The sequence below is a fragment of the Rattus norvegicus genome, chromosome 9 (assembly GCF_021556685.1).
Source record: "Rattus norvegicus strain SHRSP/BbbUtx chromosome 9, alternate assembly SHRSP_T2T, whole genome shotgun sequence".
Lineage (NCBI taxonomy): Eukaryota > Metazoa > Chordata > Mammalia > Rodentia > Muridae > Rattus > Rattus norvegicus.
In genome coordinates, this window is record NC_141542.1 from 109,178,985 (window position 1) to 109,198,677 (window position 19,693).

At 43.7% G+C, this 19,693-nt stretch overlaps 2 protein-coding genes across 11 annotated transcripts in view; both read left to right on the forward strand.

The window, feature by feature from the left end:
* Septin2 (septin 2) overlaps window positions 1-8,148 on the forward strand; it is a 33,012-nt gene extending 24,864 nt beyond the window's left edge. For all 8 annotated transcript variants that reach the window (XM_087564497.1, XM_087564496.1, XM_087564493.1 and 5 more), the window contains 4 exon segments: window positions 1,471-1,554; window positions 3,677-3,734; window positions 5,266-5,385; window positions 6,124-8,148. In XM_087564497.1, coding sequence (XP_087420623.1) covers window positions 1,471-1,554; window positions 3,677-3,734; window positions 5,266-5,367 — 244 coding nt within the window. In that variant the 3' untranslated portion in view covers window positions 5,368-5,385; window positions 6,124-8,148.
* A 2,322-nt stretch (window positions 8,149-10,470) lies between these two features.
* The window catches only part of Farp2 (FERM, ARH/RhoGEF and pleckstrin domain protein 2), a 108,161-nt gene continuing 98,938 nt past the window's right edge, over window positions 10,471-19,693 (forward strand). The window contains exons 1-2 of one of the 3 annotated variants that reach the window (XM_087566513.1): window positions 10,471-10,543; window positions 19,317-19,411. The gene's annotated coding sequence lies outside the window, so the exon portion shown is untranslated. 3 annotated transcript variants of the gene reach the window in all.

Consider the following 19,693-nt stretch of genomic DNA (forward strand, 5'->3'; position numbering starts at 1 on the left):
GAGATATGGGTCAGCAGTTAAAAGTGCTTACTGCCGCTGCTCCCATGTCAGGTACTCAGAAACCACCTGTGACAATAGTTCCAGGTGACGGATACCCTCTTCTGGATAGCGCAAGCACCTGAACACATATGGAAAGACATTCTAGATGACAGTGTCAGTTAGACATGGAACACCTCAGGTTAGCCCTATCTCACTGATAGCAGGTTTGTCACTAGAGGAAATCAGAACCTGTGGTATCATAGCTATTGCCCAGCAAACAGAGCGAGTCCCAGTGTCTGTTAATGCTACAGTCTGTAAGTCAACACTTCTGCTTCAGCGCTAGCCTAGTAAACCGTGAATGTCACAGCTGTCAAGTTAGCTTAAGACTGTCTTGGTCTAGTTCTCACTGTTGTCTTATAAATATGGAAGCCCATTTGTCTCTTTTTTAGAATATTAGCATCTGGTGAGATTCTTCTCACTATGGTAAAATGAATCAGAGGGCATCACATGGTGAGACAATAGATAACCTATTTTATTTTATGATCATGTGATTATGTATATTTAGGGTATAATATATTTGACACCCATATATTGTATATACTAAACAATTTCTTTCTCTCCATCACTTCTTTGGGACGCTTTCAAGCTTTACTCTTGTACTTCTCCATGAAATATACTTCTTTAATGAAAAAACTTTAGAGAGAAGTAATCTGAATAAATTAATACTCTGATTATTTAAATTACCACTTACTTAGGCTAACTGCTTACTGAATGAGAACCAGTATGATGTTGCCATCTTAAGTTATTACAAATGTAGCATGATAGTTCTGAGAGTGGTTAAGACATGCTTGTGTGTACTGCTGAGCTGATGGCCATCCTAGCCTGTCCTTCAGGGGATGTTAGTGTGGCACAGTAGGTGTGATATTCCTGTTATGCAAGTTGTGCCTTTCTCAAAATAAAAAAGATCCAACTACCTTTTTATCCACATTCATACTATTTCCCTAGATCCTGAGTAAACAGGGATGTGTTGTAGTGTTCTTTATACATTTTCATATATGTAATATTTGAAAAAGTAAAAGCTAGTCAGAGACCTATTAGAATTATATATTTTTCATAAAATTTTTTAGAAAATTAAAGTGTGTTTTATTTCAGTTATTTATCAAAAAGTCTCCTAAAATCTCTTGTGTGTCTATCTCTCTCCAGTGGTAATGGCTTTGTAGTGTGTCTGATAGTGCCCATGGCAGTGTCAAGGAGAAAATGTTCTGTCAAGGTCTTTGTGTTGTAGCTTATTGTGGTTGCAAAGGAGCTTACCTCACATAGGCATTCCCACAGTTCCTATCTTACCTGAAATTCCAGCAAACTGTGAGGTTTACCACCTAATTATCAGGGCTCTCACTACTGGCTTTTTTCTATGTGTTCCTGATTAGGATGTTGTTTTTCCCATGAGACTGCTGTATCCTTAAGCCCCTGTTACATTCCTCTCTCTTTTAGCACCCACATGCAGGACCTACAGGAAGTGACCCAAGACCTTCACTATGAAAACTTCCGTTCTGAGAGGCTGAAGAGAGGCGGCAGGTTGTCACACTGTCTTCCCAGTATCATGTTCCCTGAGTCGCAATCTCCTGCCTTTAATGTGTATAGCTCAGACTTCTTAATCATAAAACAACATGTGCTTCCTATCTGTTAAAAGAATATTGCCAATTCAGTCAAGTGGAGGTGGGGATGGGAAAGAGACATTCATAATGTGTACATCAAGAACAAGTTTAGAGGCTAGAGAGTTGACTCTGGAGGCAAGAACACTTGGTCCTCTTGCAAAGGAACTGACTTCAATTCCCAGTATCCTCATGGCAGCTCGCAACTTCTGCAACTCCCAGTTCCAGGGTGTTCAATGCTGCTTTCTGGCTTTTTTTTTTTTTTTTTTGGTTCTTTTTTTTGGAGCTGGGGACCGAACCCAGGGCCTTGCGCTTCCTAGGTGCTTTCTGGCATTTTTGAGTACCAGGCATGCATGTGGTACATGGACATACATGGCAGGCAAAACACACATGTAAATAACAATAAACATTTCTTCTAAACATGGAAAAGCCAGAGCCTTGTGTTGGTACTTCTGTAGAAGTATTGCTGTGTTTATAAGTGAATGATAGGCTTGCTTGCCGCTGAGAGTTATGGGGGGTAAGCTTGCCATAGGTGTCAGAGGAGTAACAACTCTATTTTCTACAGATTCTGTGTGGCCATATCCATTCACTTTTTCCTTTGTGCTGTCCTAGTGCATTTGTATGCTGTCTTAGAGTTTTACGTTTGTGAACAGACATCATGACCAAAGCAGCTTTTATAAAGACAACACTTAATTGGGGCTGGCTTACAGGTTCAGAGGTTTAGTCCATTATCATCAAGGTGGGAGCATGGTGGCATCCAGACAGGCATGGTGAGGGAGGAGCTGAGAGTTCTACATCTTCATCTGAGGACTGCTAGCAGAATACTCACTTCCAAGCAGCTAGGATGAGGGTCTTAAGCCCACACCTACAGTGACACGCCTACTCCAACAAGGCCACACCCCCTAATGTGCTACTCCTTGGGCTAAGCATATACAAACCATCATATATGAAATGTGTGCTTTGTGACCCAACTGCATCTGAAAATCCATGTCTCTAGGAAGCTTACAAGTGCCTATAACTTCAGCTCCAAGGGATCCAACACCACTAACCTCTGAGGGCACCAGCATTCATATGTACATATTCATATATAGACACATCAACACATAAATAGGAATAAAATAGTTTTTGAAATATCATGTTAATTTTAAAATATGTAAGCCAGACATTAAAGGTTTTTACTAGCATGCCTATAGGTGTTGTCAGTGAGCTTTCCTCAGTTCTGTCTGCCAGGCTGTGTTCAGTCTGCTCCTGTCCTCTCCAGGTGTAATAGTGTTGTATAGTCATAAAGGGGAACGAACCTAAATCAAGAACCTTCTTTGGGTTAGACCTGCTACTTTTTGACTGTAAGAAAGTCAGATCATTTTTTTCAGCTTACAGAAACAAGTCTTCTGAATTTGCAGTTTCATGTTTTATCATTTTTTTCTTCATTGTGTTCTCTTAATTATCATGTCTTTAATTTAAAAAGCCTTAAGTGAAGAGGACCTCACACACACACAGTGGGGGGCTCCCCTCATACCCTGAGTTAGTTACAAACCACACCCAAACACCTGTTTTCTCAGGTTAAGCTGGAAAGAAAAATAAAAATGTCTGCTATCTGACTTCAGTAGGAAAACAGCAGCAAATGACTGTGCGGGTTCAATTTTTAAGAGGAAAAAAATTTTAAGGAGAAGTCTGTGAGAATGGGCACGGATGCAGTGGTATGTTTTGATTGGTATATTAATTACGTGAAACAAGAAGGCTTTTCATGGTTGGGCTTTAGTACTTTGATAGCTGGACGTTAGTAGTCAGCTTTCGGAATGAGTCTGGCATGAGAAAGTGTGTCTGATCGAGGGATGGAGAGCTTTGGGGATTTAATCTGGTTCACAGTGGGCAGGAGAGAGAAGGGCAAGGACCCCAGAGCCATGCTTGCTGTGCTGCAGCTGGCCAGAGCCCCTTCAGTACGCATGCAGTCAGAAAGCAGAGTTCTTCAGAAAGCTGAAGGGTTTCTGTATCTATTCAGAAATACAGTATAACAATTGTAATTATTATTTTCTTTTTACCCTTAGGAAAGTAGAGAATGAGGACATGAATAAAGACCAGATTTTGCTTGAAAAGGAGGCTGAGGTAAAGTAGAACGGTTGTATGTATTCTGGCATCTATAGCTGTTTTATGTCCAAAAATTTCATAGTTTATTATAGTTTTTTTTTTCTTATCTTTTTGAAGCGTTATTCTCTAGTCTTTAAAATATATGTAAATACATAGTATACATATTTTAAAACCATCACCTCAATCTCAAGTAGCAGTTTAGCTAGCAAAAGGTAATAAATAGGAGTGATTTTTTTTTTTTTTTTTTTTTTTTTGGTTTTTTTTTTCAGATCTGGGGACCGAACCCAGGGCCTTGCGCTCGCTAGGCAAGTGCTCTACCGCTGAGCTAAATCCCCAACCCCTTGATTTATTATTATTATTATTAACTGTTCAGTGGTCTTCTCCCCTATACATAGACAATAACCAATTGGGAAGCATAATGAAGCTGCCATTGCATTCATTACCAAAAATGGGGTAGAAATATATAGGACTTAATGGAAGAAGCAATGAGAGCTTGCTGTTAATAAGATAGTGAATGTTAAAATAAACAACATTGTGGATAGGACAAGTCCAGTGTAAGAATTCAGTCCTCTAAACCTCTAAATTTAGACCTTCTGAAAAATACCCTAGCAAAGGGGTATTTACTCCTGTCTTTCCTAAGGAGTGTTTGTAATGTAAGTGTAATGTTTGACGCATAAGTAAGCATGTGATGCACAGGGAGCGCATTGAACACTGGACTCCAGAGCAGTTGATACTCAAATAACCGGCTAGAAATTGGCCAAACTCTAGAGCAGTACTAGTGGAAATGTGCAGCTGATGGGGTCACCTGGGGACAGACTTTTCTAAAGGAAAAGAAATAATTTCTTTGAACAAATGACTTCCATGTGGATAAGAGACCTGTACTAACCACAAAGCCACCTGAAGAACACGTGAGTACTTGCCTGCAGCCTCTCTGAACACAGACACAGCTCAGTGGCAGGGATTGTGGAGTCTTAACAGTGGATGTGGGTCAGTTGGTAGTGCTTCTCCAGTATTCAGGAAACCCTGGGTTCAGTCTCAGCACAGCATAAACTAGACGTGATGGCTCTTGCCTATAATCCCAGCATTTGGGAAGTAGAAAAAGCAAGATTAGGAGTTCAGAGCTAATCCTCGGCTACATAGGGAGTTTGAGTCTAGCCTGGGCTAATGATAATATGTCTCAAAAATAACCAAACATTGATAAAGGGTAGCAGTAGACAAAGTATTGTTTTCATAGCTAAGACCTTGTTGCTGAGCAGAAAAGATGATTTCATCCCCATTCCCCTTCCCTTTGTGTTCCCCAAAGGGTAATAGCAGGCCTTTTTCTCGCCTCATTGTCTTACTAGTCTTTGTAACTAGTGCTTCTGTTTATTGGTAATTTCTGTCTCACTTAAATCACAAATTTTGTCATTTACCTATTTTTTTTTGTAAATTATTCTTTTATATTGGTTCATAAGGTTTATTTGAATATATTGTGCTTGAGAAAAGCTATCAAAGCTAATTATGAGTCCCCACCCCAACCTCGCATCTGACGTGCTCTGTCTGTCGCTAGCTCCGCCGAATGCAAGAGATGATTGCGAGGATGCAGGCGCAGATGCAGATGCAGATGCAGGGCGGCGACACTGACAGCAGCACTCTTGGGCACCACGTGTGAGGTCCAGCTTCAATGTTGGTAAGTAGGGGGAGTAGGGTGATCTCATTATCCGCTAACCTCAAATATGATGGGCTCTTCTGTCTTAAGTCTTACTAGTGTTTTGCTTTTTTTTTTTTTTTCTTTTTTTCGGAGCTGGGGACCGAACCCAGGGCCTTGCGCTTGCTAGGCAAGCACTCTACCACTGAGCTAAATCCCCAACCCCAGTGTTTTGCATTTTTAAATCTGCTATTAGTTGTATTATTAACCTTTCATTGAAAAGCAGAAACTATTCTCTGCTGCCACCTGCTGTCTAGTGAAGGTTGTTCTATTTTCTAGTGGTATAAGTATAATTTATGTAAGGAAAAAATTTAAAACTTTTATTTGTTATAATAGTGTTGGAAACTCCTTAATATTAGAAACATCTTTAAAAAGAACTTTCTTAATTTATTAAAATCTGCAGATGAAAAATAAAGGCGCCAGAAAGAGGAACTAGTGCCAGTTAGATAAGGGTCGCTTGCTGCAGACACTGACCTCCAGACCTTTCAGGAAACTGCTGTGACCATTGATAATTGACATGTCACTTAGATTTGTGATTTGATGTAACTCTGAGCACTTTTCAGTTCTGTAATCCCTGGTGGCTTCCATGAATCTCATAAATGGCCTCTTGATTTAGTCAAGGGTTCAGCTTGTGCCCTTTGTTACGCAGAGGTTGTATTGTAGTGCTCAAAGTAACAAGCACATCACTTCCATTTAAATTGTTTTATTTTTACTTTCCAGGAAACACTTTGGATAAAAAGAAAGTCTTCCTGATAAGTGCTACAGCATCAAGTTTCTTAGCCCCGTGGAAGGGTACCCATCTACATTGAAGTGCCTGTGTCTGAGGATTTCAGTTGTTTTGTTGTGTTTTGGTTTTTTAACATTTGATTTTTGGTTTTTTTTTTCCTTCTTTCTCCCTCCAACCCCCAACTCCCTTTGGTATGAAGTACCTTTAACATTTATATTTCATTGCTATGTTACATTTTAAATTTTGTGAGGAAAACTGATACTTTATTCCTCCTGAACCACTAATGTTAGAATTTATTTCTAAGAATCTGTCAACATGTATACTCTGAATAGTGAATTTCTTCGATATAGCTGGCCTGACTAATCACTGACAAGTACTCTTGGTTTCTATCCAGCCATTTTTGTTTGCTCAGAATGTCCCTGTGTGGTGAACATGTGTACCTTTGACAGAAGTGGCTGTGCATACTTGGTGGCAAGATGTTTGCTTATTAGAATGAAGTCACACTGTTAACTTTATATTTGTACAAAACACCTAAAACCAATTTTGCTGCTGTAGTTCATCCGGTTAATTCATCTGCACCATTATCTGTTAACCAGTAGACCAGAAGAGCGTTATCTAATGAGATACATGTTTATACTTAAATAGCTTTTAAAAAGCAGGATTTCAGGGTTGAATTTTAAGAGCTCTGGATTCTAGTGCCAGATCATTTTCAAACCTCTGTAGAGAAAACTCACTACAAGGACTTTTTATACTGTGGGTGGTGATTATGCTGTGCTGTGGAGAGAACCAAAGCAGCTATGAGCTCCAGCTTCAGTTGTAACAAGACTCTCTTTATAAGGAAGAGTCAGTAAACTTTTTACTCAACTAAAAAGGCAATACTTTTTTTAAAGAAACCAAAATTTTTATATTTTATACTGCACTTTAATGTACTTTCTATAACTAGGTGCAAAAGATCAGCCATGGCAGTGGAAATCATAGTCTTCGGCTGGCGTGGGTCCAAACCCAGGCTTGTGATTGGGTGTGCTCTTGCACAAACCCAGCCTTGTGATTGGGTGTGCTCTTGCACAAAAAGCCACTTGAAGCCCAAATGCCTGCCAGGTTTTCCTCTAACTCTTCCCCTTTTCAGTGATTCTCCTATTGAAAGGGAAATAACAGTGCTGGGTTGGTTTTTGTTTTGTTTTGTTTTGTTTTTTAATGTGCAGACTGTCTCATCTGTTTTCCAGCACTGTCATTTTCTTCAGTTTGTGTAGTATAAATGTCTTCATGACATGATTGAAAGGGGCAGATCTGTGCCCCAAGCAGGTGAGCAGAGTCAGGCCTGGTTTACACTCCGGCACTTCCCTTCTACCATGTCTTCTCATGTCAGTCAGTGGTCTGAGAAAGGAAGAGGCAGGTGAAGGAGGCAGGGTGTGGAGAAGCAGAGCCGGTGCTAGCTGTGTGTTTCCATTTGCTGCAGGAGGAAGTGCTTGATTGATGATGAGGCAGGGATTTACATTTAATTCAGGCCAAAAATCAATAGGACGAATAAAGTGAAGCTTAAGAATGGTTATCAATTACAAAGGATATGCATTTGCTCACTTTGCCTCTTCACGTCGCATCACTGTGAGCAGTCAGGGAAGTTCACTGTGTGAAGTCCCTACGAGGAAAAGTGTCAGTGACTTTAAAGTGGACCCGTGCGGTCCTTTGTTTGGCTTATTTTGATATTAGTTTTGTTGGAGAAAGATTTAAAAACAAAAACCAACAAAAAGGAAGGAATTCCCAAGCATTCAGTGTGAGTCCCATTTGTGAGTTAAGGGTGCCACTTAGGACCAGCTGACATCTAAGGATGGCAGTGTACATGTGAGGTCTTGCAGCCACAATTCTAATCCCCTTCAGTTTTACTGCTTTTGCTAACAAATACTTGCTCTTTCACTAAGAAGTAACTTGTAGAAATGTATTTTGAAAACATTTCACACTTCAACTTTGTATCCATTTAAAATAACCTTTTTTCAATAAAGCACTATTGTTTAGACATTAAATGAGTTGTCCTCTTTTTGAGTAAGGTGTGAGGTCCATTGGGAAGATTCAGGACCCCAGTTGCAACTGTGTGTATCTGCGGGATGGTCCTTGTATCAGTAGTAGGAGTACTGCATGTTTTTATCAGAGATAACCAAGATACTCCAGAAGAGATGCTATAGCTGTACAGACTGTGTACAGGTTATCCAACTGTCTGCAGATTATTTGATAAAAAATGGACACTAAGACTTCATAGGTAAGTTTACTAATTAGAAAATGAAGCAACAACTGTTAAACATAGTGTGAAGTAAAAGTGACCAAAATAGGTTTCTAATTCTCTGTATTTGTAAGAGAGATAAATTAGAAAAAGTTTTTAAATTTTTTTAATAGTTTACTTATTTATTGGGTGGAGTTTTTTGTGTTTGAGACACTCATTGTAACCTGGCTAGCCTGGAACTCTGGAGATCAGGCAGCTCTCCCAACTCAAATTTCCTACCTCTACCTCTGGGGTGCTGAAACTAAAGGTGTGTACCACCATGCTCAGAATTTTAAGGGTTTCTACCTTTTTATTGTATGTGTGTGAGTATTTTGCTTGCATGTATATCTTTGTACCGTGTGCATGCCAGTCGCCCAAGGAGGCCAGAAGAGGGTGTCACATCCCCAGGAACTGGAATTAACAGACAGTTGTGAGCAGCCATATGGGTGCCAGGAACTGAATTTGTGTGTTCTGAAAGAGCAGCCAGTGCTCCTAACCGCAAAACTGTCCCCCCAGCCCAGGAAAGCGACTTAAAAATATCCGATGGGATGGCCCAGTGGCTAGGAGTACTTGCCACATAAGCTGACCAAACTTGAGTTTGATCCCAAGACTCAAGGAGGAAGAACTGCGCGTGCGTAGGTGTACATGTGTGTACGTGTGTGTGTGTGTGTGTGTGTGTGTGTGTGTGTGCGCGCGCGCGCGCGCGCGCGCGTGTGCATACACACGTTTTCTAAAGACCCGCAATAACAAACCACATAACCTGAAACTATCCTAATCTGGATGGGATTATCCTAGTCTGAGTGGGTGAGCAACCTCTTGGTTTTAGCTTCACACCTGTTTGTCAGCCTGACTCGTGAATTGACCACCCAGTACCATTGGAGCCTTCATCCTTTTGCTTTCTCAGCAGCGCACTGATCCTAGGCACTGAGGCTCCTGCTATCTAAGTCATTAGGTTGCTTATATCTAACCTCATTCTTGCCTTGTCCAGTCCAGCTCCTTTTCTTAATGATTGACATCACACTCGGTGGTGGTGGCAGTGGCAGTGGCTGGTTACAAGAAAGGGATAGCTAAGGCGGAGGAGAAAGTTGGGAAGCCTACTAACATTGCTGACCTAGTCAGCCTGTACTTCTAGGTTGCCTTGGGGATGCAAAGGCCCTCCCTGTTTGTCATAGGGACTTCACACCAAAGGCTAGTGCTCTGTATGAAATGACTTGGGGGCTGTATGGATTTATTGAGCCTAGACAGCGGTTGGTTCAGAGGGCTGGCTCCCTACAGGGCCATTCAAGTAACCAATGAAAGAAGAAAGTGAGGATGCTGCAAGTCACCGAAGTGGAAGGACCAAGATGCAGTCTCACCATTTTGATTTCTAGAAAGCTTCAAATCCAAAAGGGAACAGAGATGGCTTCGAGGACTCTTAGAATAGCCTGCCTCAAAAGCGACCCTTGAGGAACATCAGGTGTTTCCTCTATTCTCAGGTTGGGCACGACGGATGGGAGATAGGAAAGGAGCTGGCAGTTAGGGGATGCCTGACCAAGGATATGAATGCCAGCATAGTCCCGCGAGCTTGAAGTCCAAGGCCCCACCCAGAACCCAGGCCGCCCTTCTTGCCAAAGCCGGAATGTAGGCTGAGAACAGCCCGTATGCTAAAGTCCCGCCCAATGCCTACGTAGGGCCCACTCGCGTTCCAGAGTCCCAAGTCTGGGGTAGTCCTCCCTTGTTCCGAAGCTGCATCCAAGACGGAACCCTCCCCGCCGTGCCAAAGTGAAGACTAAGACGGAGAATTCGCGGCTCTCCTAAGTCCCACCCACCACAGCGTTCTCAGGTCCTAAAGCCCTTCCGACGGCCGAGGGGCCGAGGACCCGCCCAGCGTGTAGAGCCCTGTTGCACCCGCGGAGGAGCTGCAGAGCTTTGCTTCTGACTTTCTGGCGCTCACTCGCCCCGCCCTGCCCCATGTGATGACCAATCAGCGCTAGGTGCTGCGCTCGCAGGCGCTGGTCGGGAGGACCCACCCGCAGGCCAATCGGCGGTGCGTCCGCGGGGGGGGCGGGGCTGCGGCGGACGCGCGGCGGGGGCGGGGAAGCAGCTAGCTGTCGGGATCGGGCGGCGCGGGCACAGGACGTGGAGGAGGCCTGGCTGGCGGCGTCGCAGGCCGGTGTGGCACGGTGAGGACGTGGTGGCCGTGAGCGGGGGAGGGGGACAAGTGGCTCGGGGGCGGTGGGTCGGGCTTGGGTTTCCTTCGTTAACCGGACCTCAGCGGAACCCGAGCCGGACCAGGCCTGAGGCTGGCCGTCCACCAGAGAAAGTCCACGCCCGGCTCTGAGGCCTTCGTGAGGCGCGCCAGCTCCTCACAGAATCCGCGTTTGACAACACACGTCTGTGAATGGCCTGACTGTGGAGGGCGAAGGGAGGGAGAGTCTCGGGTCCAGACTGGATGTCCGCTGAGGACTGACTGGAGTGTTGCTTGAGTAAATGGGCAGTCTGGGAGGGCTGAGAGCTGCAGGGTTCCGTGGAGCCAGGCTGTCAGCAGAGTCCTGAGGGCAGGAACATCACACGTGGAGACCAGCTGTCGAGGAAGGGGGGGTGATCAGAGTCTGAGCGTCACTCGTGGACATTGAGTGTCCTGTAGAGGGCTAAGGGCCACAAGAATGCCCTGCTGAAGACCACCCCCACTCCCAGGCCAGTGCTCAACGAAGCAGAAGCCTTGAGAAGCAGCATCAGGAGCCACAAATGAAAGCCCAGAAGGTCATTCTTTTTTTCTTCTCAGCCTTTCCTTCAAAACTGAGAACTCAGGTGTTAATGTTGTTACGATACTAGGATCTAGAAGCAGTACTGGCCCATTGCGTTTTCCTCATCCCAGGTTGTAAGCGCCTTTGCCATTTACACACGTGGCAGTGATTTGTTAAGCTGTTTCGTGCCCCAGTAATGGTGGTGAAAAATAGATACGAAAAGGCATTCTTGAAGGAAATAATGTCGCTACACCGTGCTGAGAAAGAATGGAGAGACTTAAGATTCCAGGCAGAATCTTTAAAGGGGTGGCCTTTCTCCCTAGCTTTGTTCTGTTTCCATGAGGTGTTTTTGACTGGGCCACTGTGAAAATGTTTGGTAATTAGTGGGTAACGCTGAATTAGAGTCAGTCTTGTGGAGACAGTATTATAATCAGCAGCACAGATTCTCTTTGAAATCCTTTTGAAACGGGGAGGTATGAAGTAATCTTTACTTGTAGACCAAATAAAAGTTTAGTGAGTTTTGGGACACGGGAAGGCATTTGCAAAGCACTTTGTGGCTATCGAGTTGTCAGTTCTAAAGTCTTCAAAGGAGGGGTTGGGGGTTTAGCTCAGCTCAAGGCCCTGGGTTCGGTCCCCAGCTCCAAAAAAAAAGAAAAAAAAAGTCTTCAAAGGAGAAGGCCAAGTTGCACAGCCTCCCCGTACCCCTATCCCCCACTGTTTTTTGTTGAGATATTTTCCATAGCCCCAGCTGGCCTCTAACTCCCCATCCTCCTCTGTCAGGCGTCTGAATGCTGCGAGTACAGTTCGAGCACGGGTGTGCGTCATGGCTTCCTAGGCACAACCCCATTTTAAATAAAGCAGAGAAAGACGTTGACTGGTGGGGTTGTGGATGCCTCCCTGGGATGTGTGTAAAACCAGCCATTGACAGAGAGGAGCTCAGGTATAACTCTCATCTGCCCCCCACCTTAGGTTCCTCATCCACAGAGTGGGTTTAGAATGTACTTACCTCAGATGCGAGTTGCCGTGACTAAGAAACAGTTTTTCAAAGCTGCTCAGATGCCCTGCCAATAAATGCTTACGTCAGTAACCGTTGCTGTCAAGGGAAAGAGTGACCTGAATCAACGGCAGTGCGTATTTGTAAGAAGAGTTAGGGAATTGGTGATTCCACAGAGTTATCCTACTTGGAGGGGAGGATATAGATTGCATTGCCTAAGCAGAGATTAATCAATCCATGGGTAATCCTGAGGGGCGCCATTACGTCTGTTTGTCAGTTTCCTCCTTTCCAAATATCCCTGCTTCTAGTCATGTGAACCCCTTCTGAATTCAGACATTAACAGATTTCTCTAAATCCTGCCAATCATTTCGGTTACATCCACAGTTTCCTTTTCCTTGTTTCCCTTTCATGAACTCTGTACATGCCCTGCCCTGCTTGGTGTGCAGCCAGAACGCACTGAAGAGCTGGGTGACGCCAGTCTGTTCCTTTTTCTCTATGTATCTGTTGAGGTAGCGGTTTTATCAATGAGAGTTGAAAAGCTGAGACTCTCACGGTACAGTAGTATGTTCAAGTCTGGTGTTAGGACTTCCTCAGGAGTGTTTATGTGGGCGATGATTGTGGTCCACTATTTTTGGAAAGCAACTACCAATATGTGATACTTTGATTTTTGAAATGCTACTTAAAAAAATTAATCTGATAAGCAAAGCTTGTATCAATCAGGTGGTTAAGTACTTTTGGCTAGTAAACATTCTTTGGCAAGCTCATTCCTGTCCCTCTTGAACCATTTTGATCCCAGGAAATATGCTTTAAGTTGTTTGTTTGTTTGTTTGTTTGTTTGTTTTCTTTTTTCTTTTTTTTTCGGAGCTGGGGACCGAACCCAGGGCTTTCCGCTTGCTAGGCAAGCGCTCTACCACTGAGCTAAATCCCCAACCCCAAGTAGTTTGTTTTAAAGATTTATTTTATTTATGAGTACACTGTAGCTGTCTTCAGACATACCAGAAGAGTGGATCAGATCCCACTAAAGATGGGATCTCACCATGTGAGGCACCATGTGGTTGCTGGGAATTGAACTCTTAACCACTGAGCCATAGTCTTTTAACCTTAACAATGAAATGAATGTGCACATAAAAATTAAAGTGTTAAAAGGTATATGTGAGGACATGGACAGAGTCGGAGGGCAGAATGGTAGAAGTGATTTTGTTTTAGATTTGTAGGATTATTTTCCACCAAGCCTGGTATTTTAGTTTATTGCTACCTTAAAAAAAAATCTGAGAGGGGCTGGGGACTTAGCTCAGTGGTAGAGCACTTACCTAAGAAGCACAAGGCCCTGGGTTCGGTCCCCAGCTCCAAAAAAAAAAGAACCAAAAAAAAAAAAAATCTGAGAACGGTTATGCCAAAGCCTTGTGACCTACATCGGATCCAGGGACAAATGTGATAGAAAGAGAGAAACTATTTCCCCAAAATTGTGTTCTCATCTCTTTATGTGAATAGTGTCAAACATCTGTGCACACACATACACAAATAAGTGTGATTAAAAACCATGGAGAAAGGCATTATAATGTGACAGGATACAGCAATGAGACCTGCTTTGGCTCATCTCTCCTCCCCAGCCCATCCCAACCGCATCCCATCCCAGCTTGTGTGTGGACTTCCATCTAGTTGAACTACTAGAACCCTGACAGCCCAACCCCAGGCAGCTTCCTCTTCTCTCCTCTGTTGTCTCAAACTGTCTGTACTCTGCCTTCCCACCACCTCTGTTCACACACAGGTAATGTGCCCACATCACCTGATTGAGACAGGGTCTGGCCATGTAGCCTTGACTGTTCTGGAACTGTAGATCACATGCCTCTTCCTTGGGAGTGCTGGGAATAAAGGGTGTGCCACTGTGCCCCACCCGATCTCTCGATTCCTGTGACACCCCATTCCACTGAATCTGAGAGGCCACTGCAATAATGTCTTTCCCTCTCTGGTGACTGCAGTGGACAAGTGGTCTTGTGTGCTTATATAATTGTTTCCTTTTCTCATTAACTCCTCCTCATGCACACCTTAGAGTAAGGGTGGAGTTGAGGCCATCTGCAGAGGTGAGGAACTGCTAAGTCCTTCACCTCTGTGAGCTGGAGTTCTTGAGCTATAGTGTGCGAGCACTGCCACCTGTCACAGTGTAAGCAAAGGGCTTGGTCTGGACTCCTGGCAGTGGTGGGTACTTGGGACGCGGTGGCTACTGTCCTTTGTGTGAGGATTGATTAGGATTTTTGGTTAGTCCTTCTGCTTCATCCCAACTGCTCTTTCTCCTCTGCCAGTCTCACTTTGTAGTGTTTGCCACCATGTAACATCCACACTGTAATAAAGGGATTCTTCTCCCTTAGTAGGTCTTCTCCCTTAGTAGGTCCTATTTCCTTAAGTGTTTAGAGTCGCTATATAATCAGAATAAGTAATCAATAAATATTTGAATATTATGATAAAGTGTGTGTGGGAGGGGGGCAAAGTTTGATGCCAGGTTTTGTGGAACACGAAGCATATATAATTAGAAAAGGGTAGACAGCTCACGACACCTATAATTCCATCTCCAGAGGGATGAGACACCTTTGGTCTCTGTGGGCACCTGCACTTAAAATGCACATGCCCCCCCCCCCACAATTTAAGATAATAAATATAAATCTCTTAAAAGAAGTCAGGTTACAAGTAAAAGTTAATTTATTAAGTAAGCATTTGTCCAGTATGAGATGAAGAAGCTAGGAATGTAGCCAAGTTGATGAAGAGTGAGTGTTTTCCTAGCATGCATGAAGCCCTGAGTTTGATCCTCAGGGCCACTTAAACCTGACACAGTGCCACATCCCTGTAATCTCAGGAGAAGACGCTGGTAGAAGCAGGAAAATGAGAAGTCAAGGTCATCAAACACAGCTTGGGATACATGAGACCATGTTTGGAAAAAAAGGGAAAGGAACATGAATTACTTTACATGTAGTCCTTTTTTCTTAGCTATGTATTTTTGATTTCCTCTTAATGGCAGTTAGAAAATAGAGTTCATTCATTCCTCCAGAAGAGCTGATGCACTTCTATTGATAGGATACATAATTTCTGATTTTACATGTAGGCGTATTTCCTAAGAGTGCACAAACAACTTTGTGCCCGAGGGTTTTGTTCTATTTTGTACAATTATATTTAATAAGGAAGAAAATACACATCCAGAGCGTATTTACAGTCAGAGTTCTAAACTATTGCCCTGTTTTCCTGATAGGTAAGGACTTTTCATTTTGTCTTCTGAGAACTGAACTCTGCCTAGTTTTAACATCTGTTGAGAATTTCCTTAAAAAAGACCTTCTGGCTCCTTGTATTTTAACCTTGTCTCTTTCCCGTTGCCCCTGCACCTTCCACGCCAGATACCAATGGACCCTCAGACACCAGTGGACCCACTTGGGTGGCCTTAGGACATTGTCATATAGCACTAGGGCAACACAGGCTGTGAACAGCATTCCAGGAGTGCATTTTGATGGACATGAAACTAATGACAAGAAACTTGAATGTACGTCTACCTTAGTAGCTCCCAGAAATGCCAACTGCTCCCCCACATTCCTTTCTCAGGAGAGAATGGCACAGCCAAAGTTGTTGAAAAGATTCAACAATCATAAGTGGTTACAATCGGGGTTGGGGATTTAGCTCAGTGGTGGAGCGCTTGCCTAGAAAGCGCAAGGCCCTGGGTTCGGTTCCCAGGTCCGGGGGAAAAAAAAAGTGGTTACAATCAAAGTAACTTTTTGGCAAATTTTACAGAAACATATGACCATAGGAACACTTTGTTTGGGGTCTTACCAGTACCAGGCCCACGTGGGAGACCTAGAAACCTGAGCCAGACTAGGTTCTTTTTTTATCATCAGATTACTTTGGGCATTTTTCTACTCCATGTCAAATAAACTAGTAGGGTTTGGAGTGAAGGTCCTAAATGTATTCGCATTGGCCAATGGGGATTTGTTTGGGAAGGAGGAAGTGATGTTGGAAATGAATTTACAAGGCTTTACTAAATATTTTGTCTATTTCTATAAAAGTTGCAGTTTGTTTTAGTTGTTGTTATGGAGAGCAGACCACAGTATCTGAATAATGAATCAATCCCAGTGTTAAAGGTATTTAGTTGGTTAGTTTAGCTTTTTGAGACAGGGTTTCTCTGTGTAGCCTGGCTGTCCTGGAACTCACTGTATAGTTCAGGCTGGTCTTGAACATGGAGATCCACATGCCTCTGCCGCCCAAGTGCTTGGATTAGAGACATGCACCACCACATCCAACTAAAAGTATTTATTAATTGAACTGTTTTAGGAAAACAAAACAAGAACAACTCTAACTCTTAGACGAGAGACAACAGTTATTCTTTCTCTGGAAGGTTGGCAGCTATCAATAGAGCCTTGACGAAGGCTATTACAGGTGTTTTCAGGACACTGTGTGATTTTCAAAGGTAGCATACGTTCGTCAGTGTAAACAGCTGGGAAAGGAGAGAAGGAAGGGGGAGGGAGGATCTGTATGAGGGGGTATTAGGAGGAGGGGGCAGATACTGGAATATAAAGTGAATAAATAAGTTAATGAAAAAGAAAATTAGTGCTTTACCCTCTCCCAGTAAGAGCCCCAGTGTTTTTAAGGGAAGATGGGTTCATTTTGGTTCGTGGTTTAAAATGTGTGATGGTGGAACCTAGTTTCTGGGCGTTGTAGGGTGCACACTCCGTCTTGGCCTTCCCACTCATTGCCTGGAACATCTGCATGTGTGAATGAGGCAGCTGTGCAGGACTCTGCAGGCAAAAGGCATTGGGCAGTGGAGATGAAGGCCAGAGTTTGAAAAGCCACTCCATCAACAGAGAGCTGCCTGCTTTCCCTCCACTCCCCTGGTCTGTTCAGATGTTCAGAACCTGGAGGTGGGAGAACTACAGAGATGCTTCCTGGTTTGGGATCTAGAGGAGAGAGGGAAAGTCCAGTGTTTCTCCTCTTTGCCTCACCCATCCCTGTAACAGTTGCTTCCCCCTCTCTTCCCTCCTGTAGCTTTCTTCTCAGGCAAAGTACAAGGTAAGACGTTCCTGGGCAAGCAAGGCTGCGAAAGCCCCAAACTTCCAGCTAAAGGACTGAAAAGGGATCCTTATGAACAGGATGTACAGCAGAGAGAGCACAGAAAGCTTGGGAAAGGTGCCTGGGAAAGCTTATGGAGTTAGAGGTGCAACCCTGAGCATGTGTGGGGCAAAAACTGAGAGCCCAGGAGCTGGAGAGATAGTACAGAGATGAGAGAAACCTGTCTGCTCTTCCAGAGGACCTGGGTTCACTTCCCAAACCCCACATAGCAGCTGACAACCATCTTCAACTCCAGTTCCTAGACATCCAGTGCTTTCTTCTGGCCTCTGCAGCTAGGTCAGACACATGAAGGGTTTTACTGGAGAGTATCAGGGCCTCTGAAATGCAGTTTGTACTGACATCGTATTCCACCGAAGACTGGATCAGACTGGCATCCCGAATCCAGCCAGTCCTGTGTCTGCTTATCAGAAATACCAAATGCTCCACAGGACTTAAATAAGACCCACACTCCCAACAGCACAGTGTTCTAAAAGTCTAGGATATACTCCAGAGACACCCAGATCTGAACCCCCAGGGAAATGCCCACACGAAAAAGACAGACTAAAACTGAAGTGATGTAAATATTGAACTGACCTGAGAATTTTGTTAATGTCAGTGTACTGGCTAGTCTTATGTCAACTTCACACACAAACTACATTTATTTGAAAGGAGGGTATCTCAGTTGAGGAAATGCTTCCATAAGATCCAGCCATAAGGCATTTTCTTCATTAATGATTGATGAGGGAGGGCCCAGCCCATTGTGGATGGTGTTGTCCCTGAGCTGGTGGTCCTGGGTTCTATATGAAAACAAACTGAGCAAGCCAGTAAGCAGCACTTCTCCATGGCCTCTACATCAGCTCCTGCCTCCGGGATCCTGCCCTGTTTTGATTTCCTGTTCTTACTTCCTTCAATGATGAACAGCAATATGGAAGTTTAAGCCAAATAAGCCCTTTCTCCTCAACCTGCTTTTTGGTTATGGTGTTTTAACGCAGCAATAAAAAGCCTATGTCAAGATTGTGGCCTCTGTGGCTGTTAATTCTTCCTGTGGCGTTCATCCTGGAACTGTGTTACATAGTGAAGCCTCATTGTAGATGTAATTAAGAGTATTAACTAATCAGCTAACACTGAGATGGTGAGACTTGCTGAATTGTTCAGGCCGCCCACCCAGGTGATTAGAATTCTGCAGGGATCTTTCTCCAGATGATACCAGAAGAGAGGATTAGAAACATGGGTTTTCAGTGTGTTCTTCCTCCCCTAGAAGGAACAAGGAGCCCAGAATGCAGGTGGCTTGTTGGTATACGTGAGGGTCAAACCTGACCTGGTACCTAGTACCCAGTACTTGCCTAGTGCTTATGGGGCCTATGACAAAAAGAGGAGCTTTTTTGGGTTTTGATTATAGAATTTTGTTTTACATAAAATTAAAACATCTAGCAGTTGTCTAAAGCACCAAGTGAAGCAATTAATAAATCTATTTGATGTCATATACTTAAACAAGGGAGTGAAGGTAAAGCTGTAAGGTTGATAAATACCAGTTATGTCCAAGGAAGTGTCTTGTGCTTTCTGTGGTGGGTGGCTGAGTGTCTCTTTTCTGTAGCTACTGTTGGACATGCCCAGGTAAAGGGACTGTGATCACAGAGCTTTATATTTTATTTTGGACTGATAAGTACTATATAAATTAGTTGGCTTCGAAAGCATATCAACTTTCAGTTTCTTTTCCAGTTGAGCTGCTTACAGCAGTTTTGGGTCAGTGGCAGAGTTGGAACTAGATCCTATGTGATGCTTCTAAAATTTACCTCCAGGGATCTGCTGTCCGCATTCCAACAGATGTCTGCCTCACTCTGGCTCTTGGTGATATGGTGTGTGTGCATACCATGGGCACGCATGCACGTGTGTGGATATATGTTTACTTCAGGAGTCTCCACTTTCCACTTTATTTTTCGAAATAGTGTCTCTTATTAAATGTGGTGGTTTGAGTGAGAATGGCCCCAAAGCCCAGGTATTTGAATACTTAGTCCCTGGTTAGTGGACTCTTAGGAGGTATAGTGGGATTTTGGAAGGGGTGTGCCACTTGGGGTAGATTTGAGATTTCAGACGACTCTTGCTATTCCCAGTGTTTCTTGCTCTTTCTGCATCCAGGTCAAGACAAAAGCTCTCGGCTGACCCGGTCCCAATGCCTTTGTTCTGCCATCATGGATTCTAACTCTCTGAAACTGTAAGCCCCAAATTGTTTTGTAAGTTGCCTTGGGCATGGTGTCTTTTTGGTTTTTGTTTTTGTTTTTAATCATAGTAGAAAAATGACTTAGAAACTAAACCTAGAGCTCACAAATTAAGCAAAACTGGTAAGCCAGAAAACTCCAAGGCTCTGCCCATATCAGCCGTCCTGGCGCTGATGGTACAGGCACACCCAGTGTATGTGGGTCCTGGGGATCCGAACTCAAGCCCTTATGCTTGAACAGCAAGCACCTTTCCAACTGGGCCATCTCCCCAGCTCCTCTGTGGCCTCTTAAAAGTCC